Source organism: Mobula hypostoma, chromosome 6 (genome assembly GCF_963921235.1).
Source record: "Mobula hypostoma chromosome 6, sMobHyp1.1, whole genome shotgun sequence".
Taxonomy (NCBI): domain Eukaryota; kingdom Metazoa; phylum Chordata; class Chondrichthyes; order Myliobatiformes; family Myliobatidae; genus Mobula; species Mobula hypostoma.
In genome coordinates this window covers 166,986,416-166,999,441 of record NC_086102.1, presented here as the reverse complement: position 1 = coordinate 166,999,441, position 13,026 = coordinate 166,986,416, and the positions used below count along the sequence as shown (strand labels likewise).

At 42.6% G+C, this 13,026-nt stretch overlaps 1 protein-coding gene across 1 annotated transcript in view; it reads left to right on the top strand.

Moving 5' to 3' along the window:
* Nucleotides 1-8,887: 8,887 nt before the first annotated feature.
* Nucleotides 8,888-13,026, top strand: part of metap1d (methionyl aminopeptidase type 1D (mitochondrial)) — a 126,986-nt gene continuing 122,847 nt past the window's right edge. The window contains exon 1 of the mRNA XM_063052185.1: nt 8,888-9,178. Coding sequence (XP_062908255.1) covers nt 8,974-9,178 — 205 coding nt within the window. The 5' untranslated portion in view covers nt 8,888-8,973. The remainder of the gene's footprint in view (nt 9,179-13,026) is intronic.

Below are 13,026 nucleotides of genomic sequence, written 5' to 3'. Positions count from 1 at the left end.
ATCCTCAGCATTGTCCGACAGATGTTAAAGGACCTCAGTCTCCTCAGGAAATAGAGACGGCTCTGACCTTTCTTGTAGACAGCCTCAGTGTTCTTTGATCAGTCCAGTTTATTGTCAATTCGTATCCCCAGGTATTTGTAATCCTCCACCATGTCCACACTGACCCCCTGGATGGTAACAGGGGTCACCGGTGCCTTAGCCCTCCTCAGGTCCACCACCAGCTCCTTAGTCTTTTTCACATTAAGCTGCAGATAATTCTGCTCACACCATGTGACAAAGTTTCCCACCGTAGCCCTGTACTCAGCCTCATCTCCCCTGCTGATGCACCCAACTATGGCAGAGTCATCAGAAAACTTCTGAAGATGCCAAGACTCTGTGCAGTAGTTGAAGTCTGAGGTGTAGATGGTGAAGAGAAAGGGAGACAAGACAGTCCCTGTGGAGCCCCAGTGCTGCTGACCACTCTGTCTGACACACAGTGTTGCAAGCACACGTACTGTGGTCTGCCAGTCAGGTAATCAATAATCCATGACACCAGGAAAGCATCCACCTACATCGCTGTCAGCTTCTCCCTCAGCAGAGCAGGGCGGATGGTGTTGAATGCACTGGAGAAGTCAAAAAACATGACCCTCACAGTGCTCGCTGACTTGTCCAGATGGGCGTAGACACGGTTCAGCAGGTAGACGATGGCATCCTCAACTCCTAGTTGGGGCTGGTAGGCGAACTGGAGGGGTCTAAGTGTGGCCTAACCATAGGCCAGAGCAGCTCCAGAGCAAGTCTCTCCAGGGTCTTCATGATGTGGGAGTTCAATGTCACTGGTCTGTAGTCATTGAAGCCACTGGGGCGCGGCGTTTTCGGCACAGGGACGAGGCAGGATGTCTTCCACAGCACAGGAACCCTCTGGAGACTCAGGCTCAGGTTGAAGACATGATGAAGTACTCCACATAGCTGGGGGGCACAGGCTTTGAGCACCCTCATGCTGACACCATCCAGGCCTGCAGCCTTGCTTGGGTGGAGACATTTCAAATGTCTTCTCACCTGTTCAGCTGTGAAGCCCACCGTGGTGGTTTCACGTGGGGGAGGGGTGTAGTCATGAGAGCGGGGGGGGGCTGTGAGGAGGGGTAGAAGGGGAGAGTGGAGTATGTGTTGGTTGGGGGCCAACAACAGATGAATCATGTGGGGGATGGGCAGGGGCCACAATGTCAAATCTGTTAAAGAACAGATTAAGTTCATTGGCCCTGTCCACACTGCCTTCAGCTCCTCTGTTGCTAGTTTGCCGGAACCCAGTGATGGTCCTCATCCCACTCCAGACCTCTCTCATGTTGTTCTGCTGGGGTTTCCACTCAAGCTTCCTCCTATACCTGTCTTTAACCTCCCTGATCCTGGCTTTCAGGTCCCTCTGTATTGTCCTCAGCTCCTCCCTATTTCCATCTCTAAACGCCCTCTTTTTAGCGTTCTGGATGTCCTTAATGTCCTTTGTTACCCATGGCTTGTTATTTGAATAACAAAGGAGAGTTCTTGCCGAAACATTGCAGTCCACACAGAAGTTGATGTAACCAGTGATGCACTCTGTGAGCCCATCAATATCCTCTCCATGTGGCTCACAGAGTGCCTGCCAGCCTGTCACCTCAAAACAACTAATCCAGTTGTTTTATATGTCAAAATATCTCAAAACATGTCCTGTTTTCAAAAAGGGCACAACTAATCCAGTTAATTACCATGCAATCAAATTACTCATAATGATCACCAAAGTGATGAAAGCTGTCTTGGACGGTGCTACCAAGTGGAATTTGTCAATAATCTGAAAACCAATGGATTAGGATTTTGCCCTGGATTTCTCAGCTCCAAATCTTCAAAACCTTGGTCCAAAAGTGGGAAAAAGGAGCTAAATTCCAGTGATGAGATACTGCTTCTTGCATAAATATAGCATTTGACAATCAAGGGACCCTGGTAAAACAAGTTAATCACTATCAAGAGGTTAAGTACTCTGCACCCAATGACGCTATCACTCTGGTTCCAGTGGTTGCTGATAGTGAGGAGGATAGTCTTAGGCTATAGGATAATAATGTTTAATTGGCAACATGGACAGAGCAAGGGCAAATGGAATCTAATTCTAATAGGTGGGAAGTTATGTACTTTGGGAGGACTAAAAAGGATAAGATTTACACCGTATATGGTAAGACCTTATGCAGTATTGATGGAAAAACGAACCTTGATCTATAAGTCTTTAATCCATAAACATGGTCACACAGGAATATCATATGGTGCAGAAGACATCAGGGACACTTCCCAGGACATAGAAAATAAGGTCAGGTAAGTTAGGGTACAATTTCATATAACATTGACTAGTCTACAGCTGGAAAACTGTGACCTGTTCTGGTTGCCATCTCATAGGAAGGATATGATTTCACTGAAAAAGTGCAAAGGATATTCACCAGGATGATGCCTGGCAGGAAGCATTTCAGTTATTAGGGGAAACTGGATTTGTTTCCCCTGGAGCAAAGGACACAGAAGAGTAACCAGATAGACATAAATAAAATTATTAAGGAATAGGTATGTTTGATAGTAGTAGATTTTCTCCAGAGCAGAGTTATCTAAAACAAGAGGGCATAGATTTAGAACATACAACAGTACAGCACTGTACAAACCCTTCAGCCCATGGTGTTGCGCCAAACTTTTAACATGCTCCAAGGTTAATTTAACCCTTCCTTTCATCATAGTCCTATCATCCATGTGCCTATCTAACATTTTCTTGAATGTCTCTGATGTATCTGCCTTTACCAACATCCCAACAGTGTGTTCCATGCACTTACCACTCTTTGTGTAAAAAACCTACCTCGAACATCCCCACTGTACTTTCCTCCAATCTCCTTAAAATTATGCCCTCTCATATTAGCCATTGTTGCACTGGGAAAATGTAAAGGCTGTCCACTCTATCTATGCCTCTTATCATTTTATACATTTTTAGCAAGTCATCTCTCATTTTTCTTCACTCCACAGAGAAAAGTCCTTGCTTGTTCAACCTTTTCCAGTAGGGTATGATCTCAAACCAGGCAGCATTCTCGGAAATCTCCTCTGCACCCTCTCTAAAGCTTCCATATCCTTCCTATAATGAAACAACCAGAAATGAATACAATACTAACATTACCTTGCGGCTCTCGAACTCAATCCCCCAACTAATGGAAAGGTCGTATTAGGGTCAAGAGTTTTGAAGGGATCTGAGAAGATTTTCATCCAGAGGATGGTTACAATTTAAAATGCACTGCATTTATGGAGGCATGCAATCTTGCAACATTCCAGCAGCATCTTCATGGGCATTTGAATGACAAAGCATAGAAGGCAATGGGCCATGTGCTGATAAATGGGATCAACATAAATGGGTACTTAATGATCAGCATGGACATTGCCCTATTTCTTTTTTCTATGATTAAGAGCAGGCTGGCAAATTGGATCCAGATTGGCTTGGCAATGGGAGGCAGTGGGTGTTGGTATTGGGTTACTTTATTGATTGGAAATCTGTAACCAGCTGCATACCATAGGATTCAGTGCTGGGACCTTTGACATTCTTATTTACAATATTGAGTCGGATGTGAATGTAGGAGGTATAATGTACTGACAGATGATACAAAAATTGGTGATGTTGTAGGAGGCGAGTAAGATTGTACGATATAGATCAGTTGGAAAGTTGGCAGAAAGGGGCCGGCTGGTGGCGCAATGACATCGGCGCCGGACTCGGGAGCGGAGGTTACCGGGTTTGAAACCAGTTGAGTCCGCTCCCGAGTACGCTTTCCATCTGTGCCGGGTTGAGTGTCGAGATCGCAACTCGACCTCGTAAAATAAAGGGAAAATGCTGCGAAAATGTCTGTGTGGGGAGTGGCGTGCCACACAGTCTCTCTCTCTCATTCCGCGCCTTGTAAAAAGCTATGAAAAAGACATCATCACGGACGCACGCATGCAGGCACACGTCAAAAGAAAAGGAAAGTTGGCAGAAAAATGGCAAATGGAATTTAATCCTGATGTGCAAGTTGATGTATTTTGGGAAGGCAAACAAGGAGAAGATATATACATTAAATGGTAGGGCCCAAGGGAGAGCTAACAGAGGGATGTTCATCTTTAACCATGATGGAAGTGTCTGAAGGGCACAGGTTTAAGATGAGAGGTAAGAGGTATAGAGAATATCTGAGGGGAACTTTTTCACCCAGAGTCTGGAATCCCTGTCTTAAGAGGTGGTGGAGGCAGTTAACATACAACATTAAAGAAGGCCTTGGACATGGTGCTGCACATTAGGTTGCTAAACAAGGTAGGATACCATGGAAAGATACTAACATAGACAGAATATTAGCTGACTGACAGGAGGCAAAGAGTGGGAAAAAGAGGGCCTTTTCTGGTTGGCTGCTGGTGAATAGTAGTGTTCCATCGTGGTCGATATTGGGATTGGTTCTCTTGAAATTTATATGTCAATGATCTGGATGACAGAATTGATGGCTTTGTGACTGTTTGTGGATGATACAAAGATAGGTGGAGAGGCAGGTATTTTTGAGGAAGCAAGGAGTCTGCAGAAGGCTTTGGCCAGATTAGGAGAATGGGCAATTTAGCAGATTGAATACAGTGTCAGGAAGTGTACGGTCATGCACTTCGGTAGAAGAAATAAAGGCACAGACTATTTTCTAAACAGTGAGCAAGTTCAGAAATCAGAGGTGCAAAGGGGCTGGGGACTCCTTGTGCAGGATTTCCTAAAGGTTAACTTGCATGTTCAGTAAGGAAGGTAAGTGCAATGTTAGCATTCATTTGGAGAGGACTAGAATATAAAAGTAACAATGGAAGTCTGAGGCTTTATAAGGCATTGGTCATACCATACGTGGAGTATTATGAGCAATTTTGGTCCCCATATCTAAGAAAGGATGTGCTGGCAATGGGGAGGATCCGGAGAAGGCTCACGAGGATTATCCCGGGAATTAAAGGGTTAATTTATGAAGAGCATTTGATAGTCTGTACTTGCTGGAGTTTCAAAGAATTAAGGGGAATTTCAATGAAACCTATCGAATATTGAAAGACCTAGATAGGGTGGATGTGAAGAGGATGTTTTTTATTGTGGGGGAGTCTAGGTCTAGAGTGCACAGCCTCAGAATAGAAGGACGTCCCTTTAGAACAGTGATGTGGAGGAATTTCTTTAGCTAGGGAGTGGTGGTTCTGTGGAATTCATTACCACAGATGCCTGTGGATGGCAAGTCATTGGGTATATTTCAAGCGGAGGTTGATAGGTTCATGATTATTAAGAGCATCAAAGGTTACAGGAAGCAGGCAGGAGAATGGGGCTGAGAGGAATAACAAATCAGCCATGATGAAATAGTGGAATAGATATGACGGGCCAAATAGCCTAATTATGCTCCTATGTCTTATGGTCTGAAGAAGCATATTTAAGAAGTACTTGAATTGACAAGACACAGAAGATTATGGACCTATACAAGTAAATGGGATTAGTGTAGATAGGTACAACGGGTGACATGGACATAGTGAGCTACAGGATCTGTTTCTATGCTGTTTTATTCTCCAGCTCAATAATCAGAGAGATTTGGCTCGAGTTAAAATCAGGCTGGGAAATGTTAAAAATCATATATAAACAGCACAGAAAAAGGCCTTTCATCCCAACTCATCCATGCTGAATGAGTCCTATTTTCCTGCAATTGGCTCATACAGTATATCTCTAAACCTTTCCTCTCCATGTACCTACCAAAATGTCTTAACCCTTGTAATGGTACTTCCCTCTACAAGCTCATTCCTTATATTCACCATCCTTTATGTGAAAAACTTGCTCCTCAGGTCTCATTTAGAAAGTCCTTGGGTGGATTGTGACCATCCACCTTATTTATGCGCCTCATGATTTTATAAATCTCTAGGTTACCATCTTTTTTAAATGTAGTCAATGACTTTGTTAACAATTGTACAGGTGACACTATGGCTCAGAAAGACAGAAAGTCTTATCAGGCAAATACAACAAAGATGAAGGAACTCAATGAAACCTACTGAATATTGAAAGACCCAGCTAGAGTGGGCGTGAAGAGGTTATTTCCAATAGTGGGAGTTTCTAAGACCAGAGGGCACAGCTTTGGAATAAAATGACATCCCTTTAGAACAGAGATGAGGATAAATTTCTGTAGCCAGAGGGTGATGAATCTGTGGAATTTATTACCACAGATGACAGTGGAGGCCAAGTCATTGGGTGTATTTAAAGCAGAAATTGATAGATTCTTGATTAGCAGGGGCAAAAGTTGTGGGGAGAAGGTAGGAGGAAGGTATGGAGTTGACAGAGAAAATAGATCAAGCATGATCTAATGGCAGAGTAGACTCAATGGACTGAATGGCCTAATTCCTCTCTCTCTTATGGAATTGCAAGAGTGGCATAGACTCCTTGGGGTAAGCAGCATGGGAGTGAGTAGTTAAGATAGCTGTGGGAGATATTAAGCCTATCTCCCGAAATGAAGTCAGCGAGATCCAGGAAAGGACGTCTCAGAGGTTGACTATGCGGTGAAGCCTGGGTGGAATTTTGGATACAGGTGGGAAGGGACTAGACCACAGGGGGAAAAAAAAGAATAGAATCATGGTGAGGTGAGTCTGCTACTGCAGTCTTGCTTATGGATTAGGATTTTGGGTGGGTGATACAAGTGGGCTGTGCAAGGTGAGTGCACTATAAGGCTGGAAACTGTAGGAAAAGATCTCCCCAGGAAATTAAGTCCATGATTATCCATGTGACCGTGGCCCAGTGTTCAATAGTGAGGTCACAATCGAAAAGGAGATATGAAGATCAGTTCATCAGACCAAAACAGCACCACCCTTGTCAATGGCTTAAATGATAATATCAAGTTTGGATAATAGTGATTGGAGTACTGCAGTTTCAGAAAGGGATAGTTTAGACCATGAGAGGGGAGTGGAAAAAATAGTCAATATCATGTTGACAGTTAGCAATGAACGAATGTGGAGAGCATAATTGGCTACAGTGAGGTGTCCAGGTGTATTGAGAGTACTGAAGGTAGGTAAAAGTGTCCAAAGAAATGGGCACAAAGGAAGAGGAAGAAGAGTTTAGTATCACATCAAGATCAGAATTATTTACCATGGGGACATAGTGGAATTGAGTGGAGTTCTCTGATGGAGACTGGACATTCAAGATCAGAGTGAAATAAAGATTAGAAAGGATGTTGAGAATATGCAAGGGTTGGGACTACAGTGAGGAAGGAGGTCTGAGAAAAGTGAAGTGAGTGAAATACCTAGAGGGATATTCGAATGCAAAAGCTGTTGAGGTCCGTGGTCACTGAAAGTCATCCATTGCACTAGCAAATGCAGCAAAGAATAAACTGGAACTGCAGAATATATCGGCTCAGAGTTGATTAGCATTCAGTCCTGGGAATGGAAGGAGTAATTGTAATACAGGTTGATTATTTCTTAACCGAAATGCTCGAGACCAGAAGTGTTTCAGGTTTTGGATTTTAGAATATGTTATGTGATAGCTTGAGATCTCCGTCATTTCTGACTCAGAATTTATGTGTTACTGGTAAGCAGTCTTTGTCTTACACTTGTTCATCACACATATATACTTAACAGTAATAATTATTACATACCATTAATATAATGAAAATATGTGTGCAGGGTAACAAAAGCAGCACAGTATCAGAAAATACCTGAATCAGCTGATGAACAACAATAGCAGGCTTTTAGTTTCCACCTGTGGTGCCATGTTTTGATTTGAAGATTACAGTACACTGTATTTCTACTATTTTTTAAGATTTTATGTAAAGTATAAAAACAAGCAGCACTGCAGACTTGTTCTGGTGCTCGATTTTCAGCAGCCACGATCTTTGCAAACTTATCAATGAATTTTTCTGCTGCTTTGTGATCAGAAGACACTTTATCTTTAAAAATTAATGCTGCACTTTTTCTTAAATTTCTTTAAACTAGCCTGCTAAATATTCACAATTGCTTTCAATTTTCAGTTTGTTGTGATAGGATGTTTCATAAACAGCATACTGTTAAGCAGCATACGTTCACTCCAATGCTGACAAATTCATTCTTTCAATGCGTGATTGAAATCTTCATTTTTTAAATTTTATACAGTGTTTTTCTATTTTGTCTGCAATGTGTAGAGACCTGGGAACATTCCCAGCCCCATGTGGAATTTTCCATTTGTGATGTCTTGCCAGCACTCAAAAAAAAATTTGGATTTTGGAATTTCAGATGAGTGATACTCAGCCTGTTTCTTTGATAGTTGGATGCCCAACTGGTAGAAGTGCTGAGAGTATGTCTGCAGGGGGTAAAAGAGTTAACTGAAAAATGGTGCTGTAACTATGAAATGTAGAATATTAGATGTCCAAACTCTGAATAAAAGGGAATGTTGGAAATATGCACTGGACATGTACAGTCAGAACAGAAAGATTTGTTACAGGGTGATAACTCTTTACACAATCTCTCCTCAGAATTCAACAATTTCAGATAAGGAGACATAGTTTATAAATGTAACTGTGACAGTTTTTTCTGAAAGGCCATTGAACTGAAAAACTAAGCTTTTCACATATACTACTACCTGGCTTGCTGAGAACTTCCATTATTTTCTGATTCCACCTCAGATTTCCAGCAGAATTTTTATTTTGTTTTTCTATAATCGTTTCACTGAATTGGCTGTGATTTTCTGGAAGTGCAACAGAAAGATTACTTATACTTCTTTCTGCTCGCGTTCTTAAAACCTTGCTCTTCAAGTTGCTCCAAAACACTAACTTTTATGACATGCAGGTCTGCCAGAGAAAAAAGACATTACAAATCTGTAAATTTGCCAAGAAATGGCCTCGTATGTAAGAACTGTTTTTTATTGCCGCTAAACTCAGTAGTATAGTAACCTCATTCCAGTAAAAGGGAAAATCCTCTGGCATTCTCTCTCCTCACGGGCATTATTCTAGATTTAAAGGAGTGAGCTGGCACCCCGGGCAGTTGATGCCGTTCCCCGTTCTTGCCCACACGGGGAACCTAATGCGAGCCGCCTTGCCTTGCCTTGCCCCGCCAGAGCAAGCACTCGCCGCCGAAATGTTGGTTGCACGGCGGGACGGACAGCCCCACATTGGGAATGCTGGGACATCCGCCCCAATTGCCGCCAACATGGCGCCCGGCGCGCTGCTCAATCTTCGCCGAAATATAGCAGGTAAGAACGACCCGAAAGCCACTCGTCACGCTCAACGCTGTCCTGACAGGGACAAACAAACCTGCCAAAACTGCGAGCAGGCAATTATCTAGCCAGGAAAGGAGGTGAGGGAAGGATTCTCCGTGAGCTAAACTCCGCAAACACCCGCCAGACTTTAACGGGGCGAGACGTTTTCTACCCGCTCCGCCCCTGGCGTCTTCCACTCTTCTCTCCCGCTGCACATGCGCACGATATAATTTGGCTAGTGGGATTTTACAGATTATAACTTGGCGACTAGTTAATCCTGCAGGTCTGACAAAAATATTAATTAAGAGCTATGTAACAATAGTTTTGAACTTGCTTTAGGACTTTAAGAATTATATTAATTGTTTACTGGGCTGCAATAATATCAAAAGACAGTATTGAGGCAGTGCTGGGAACCATTGAATTAAAAAATCGAGCTTCTTGCTTTTACGTCAGTCTGCAAACTCAACAAGTTGGTTTTATTGGATGTTTGAAGCCCAACGAGAAAACGTACACAATGCTGGCATTAAGGATGGGATGGCAGAGAGGGTAACCTAGTAATTCTGTACAGTAGGTGTAACAGGCAAACTTGCAATCAATTATGGTGTTATGAGGTACGAAATGGAACGGGAGAATAACAATTGTTGGACTGGTGTAAAATGGTTGGAGAGTATACAGAAATGCTTGGTTTCTCTGACAAAGTATAGCTGTCCTTCAGTTCAGGATAGTGTTTCACCAGGTAAATAATATACTGAGGATAATGGAGAAGATAAGCCTATTTGCGAAATTGAGGTAATCTCAGTGGGAGTGAGGCCAAATGTCAATGCAGCCCTGGCAAACCTAAAATAAATGTACCATTTAACCTATGATGCCCCTCCCTCTTCCCTTTCTTCCATGATCCATTGTACTCCCTTATTAGATTCCTTCTTCAGCCCCTTAGCAACTCTATCTATCACCTCCCAGCTCCTCACTTTATTCACCCATCACCCACCCACTCTCCTTGCCCCTTATTTGGTTTCACTTATCACCTGCCAGCTTGTACTCCTTCAACTCCCCCACTTTCTTATTCTGGCTTCTGCCCTTCTCGTTAGTCCTGATGAAGGGTCTAGGCCCAAAACAGTGGCCGTTTATTCCCCTCCATAGATGCACCCTGACTTGCTGAGTTCCTCCAGCATTTTGTGTGCATTACCATTTAACAAAGTTGCCAAAACTTTTTCAACCCAGGGCATAAGAATTCCTCTAGAGTTAAGTTATGGGATCTGCAATCAGCTGTCAGGAGATATGATCAATAACTACTTGGATGTTTTGAGAAACATGTTCTGTAGGGCACCGCACAAATGCACAGATGTTCCATAGTCAGAAATTTGCAGGCTATGTGCTGGTAAATGGGTTTAGCATGCATAGGCATTTGATAGTCCACATTGAATGTGGTAGGCCAAAAGGCCTGTTTCTTTTGCTGTATAAGTCCTTGTTTCTTTGAATCTGTAAATAGTGGAAAATGGTGTTTCGGGTACCATGGCAATCACTCAATTCTTGCCTGTCAGTTTAGAGTGTATAAACAGATATCCCACCCTGCAAAAACTCATTTCAGGGAGGTCTCAACCTCATAGCAGTCTGTGTTAATGAATTTGTTAATTTTGCAAGACATCAGATTCAAAAGTGTTTTGTGAGACAGCTGACTTCTGAATTCTGTCTTAATGTGCCATGTTCACAATAGCTGCTGGCTTGGTTGATGAGCAGGCACAGTTTTTTGCTATTTCTGAACCAGGAAACATTTTCCTGAATAGCTTGCCTGTGTGCTTACACACCCGGAATGGCAGGTTATGCTTAATGATGAAAGATGTAAAGTACACTTCAGCTCTAGTGACCTCCTCTGTCAGACTTTGGTTTTTGGCTGAAAAGAACTGTGAAATAGAGCAGCCATTCCAGCGCTTAGTCTCCCTAATATGTTGTGGTCCCTAAAAGAAATAAAAGCATAAGGTGTATCCTTACTACAGGTGTGCACGGCTTAACGTCCATTCGGACAACGTCTGATTGCATATACGTCCGTTGTGTCTCTCTGTCTCTCACTCTCACACTCACACACACCCTGCAATAGTTGGGATCAGAACTTACTTTTTTACATCGAAATGGGGGATTTTAAATGAGTGATTTAGAAGTTCTGTATCTTCAAGTTCAAGTTTATTGTCATCTGGCTAATTATCCACAAACGAAACAACCTCTCTCCGGACAACGGTGTAGCCACAATACATATATCACGCAGACCACATAAAACATATTATTTAACAAAGTGTAATTCAAAATGCATATAAAGTGCGCAGCACAGGTAAGCAGTTCGCTGTCCTCATGACAAGACCTTGGTAGGGGCCGTGTATTTATTAAAATCGGTTTTTCTTCTGAAAACAGCTGCACATAAACCCAGCCCATCACAGGCTTCAATGTACCTGTAAGTGGAAATGTTTCAGGAAAAAAACCCTGAAGAATTTGCTTGCTGCGAGCGCGTTTTTAAAGATGTCTTAGCGGATGATTTTGGAATTTCACTCCAATTTAAACCCTGCTCTAATCCCCTTTAAGACGCCAACGCCTGTATAGCCTCGCATAGTCAGGTTGTCACCGCCAGCCTTGGGAATTTCTTCGCAGGCTTTTGTACTTCATCACCGACAGTTGTCCGGATGATTTCAGCGTCATTACAGACGGCAGCAACTGAACTGATGGAATGTGGAAGAGAGAGAGAGGTCGACTGTAAAGCCCGCCCACAGAGAAAACTGATAGGTCTACTTAGTACAAAGAGAGATTAAGCAGGATTCATTCATTTTCTTGCTTTCTTTTTTTCCCTCACCCTCTCCCTCTCTAAAAACCGATTTCTGGGATATTGTATATAACTTGTGGGCATCAGGGAGCCGCTATCGATATGTGGGAGACTCCCGGGAGAGGTGGGATGTCTGGTATAAATGCTTACTTTAAACAAGAGTGCAAACCATTTGTAACTTAACAAACCACAGAATGGAATTTAGCAAAATCTCAGTGGAAGGAAGAGTTGGAAACAACAGAAGAGAGGTCCACACAACATTTAGATGCATAAATGTTGTGAGGAGCACCATATGATTTTTTTTTGTGCGCTAATTTTACTACCTTTGACAGTTTGGCTTGCAAATACAACCTGCTTGGTGAACTAATTGTCAAATAACGTTGATACCCTACACTTAAATTTAGCTGTTCATAAACATGGGACAAGTATAGCTTTGTAACCACTTGCCCTTGACAAAGCGGCATAGAAATTTACAGCTGTATGCAGAGGGCATTGCTTGGGATTTGCTGCTTTATTGAGATTCACTTGTAATCCTTGCAAAGCCATAAAGTTTTGTCCTATCACTTTTCTCCTATTTTCACCAATATCAAATATCCATCAATCTTTCAATTGTATCTATTGCTCAGGTTCTATCTGAGCATTACGCACAGAGGCAAAAGTTGTGTTTTGGCATCAGCTTTTATGTAAAATATAACCTTTATGTTCCATTTTCCTGGTAAGAATTTATTTTACTGCAAAAGTCCATCATGGGTTAATCTCTCCCCACCACTGAGCACATCTACAAGGAGAGCTGTCATAGGAAAGCAGCATCCATCATCAAGGTCCCCACCATCCAGGTCATGCTCTCTCCTCGCTGTTTCCATCAGGAAGGATGTACAGGAGCCTCAGGATCCACACCACCAGGTTCAGGAACAGTTATTATCCCTCAAACATCAGGCTCTTGAACCAGAGGGGATAACTTCACTCATCCCAATACTGATCCCACAACCTATGGACTCATTTTCAAGGACTCTTCATCTCATGTTCCTGATATTTA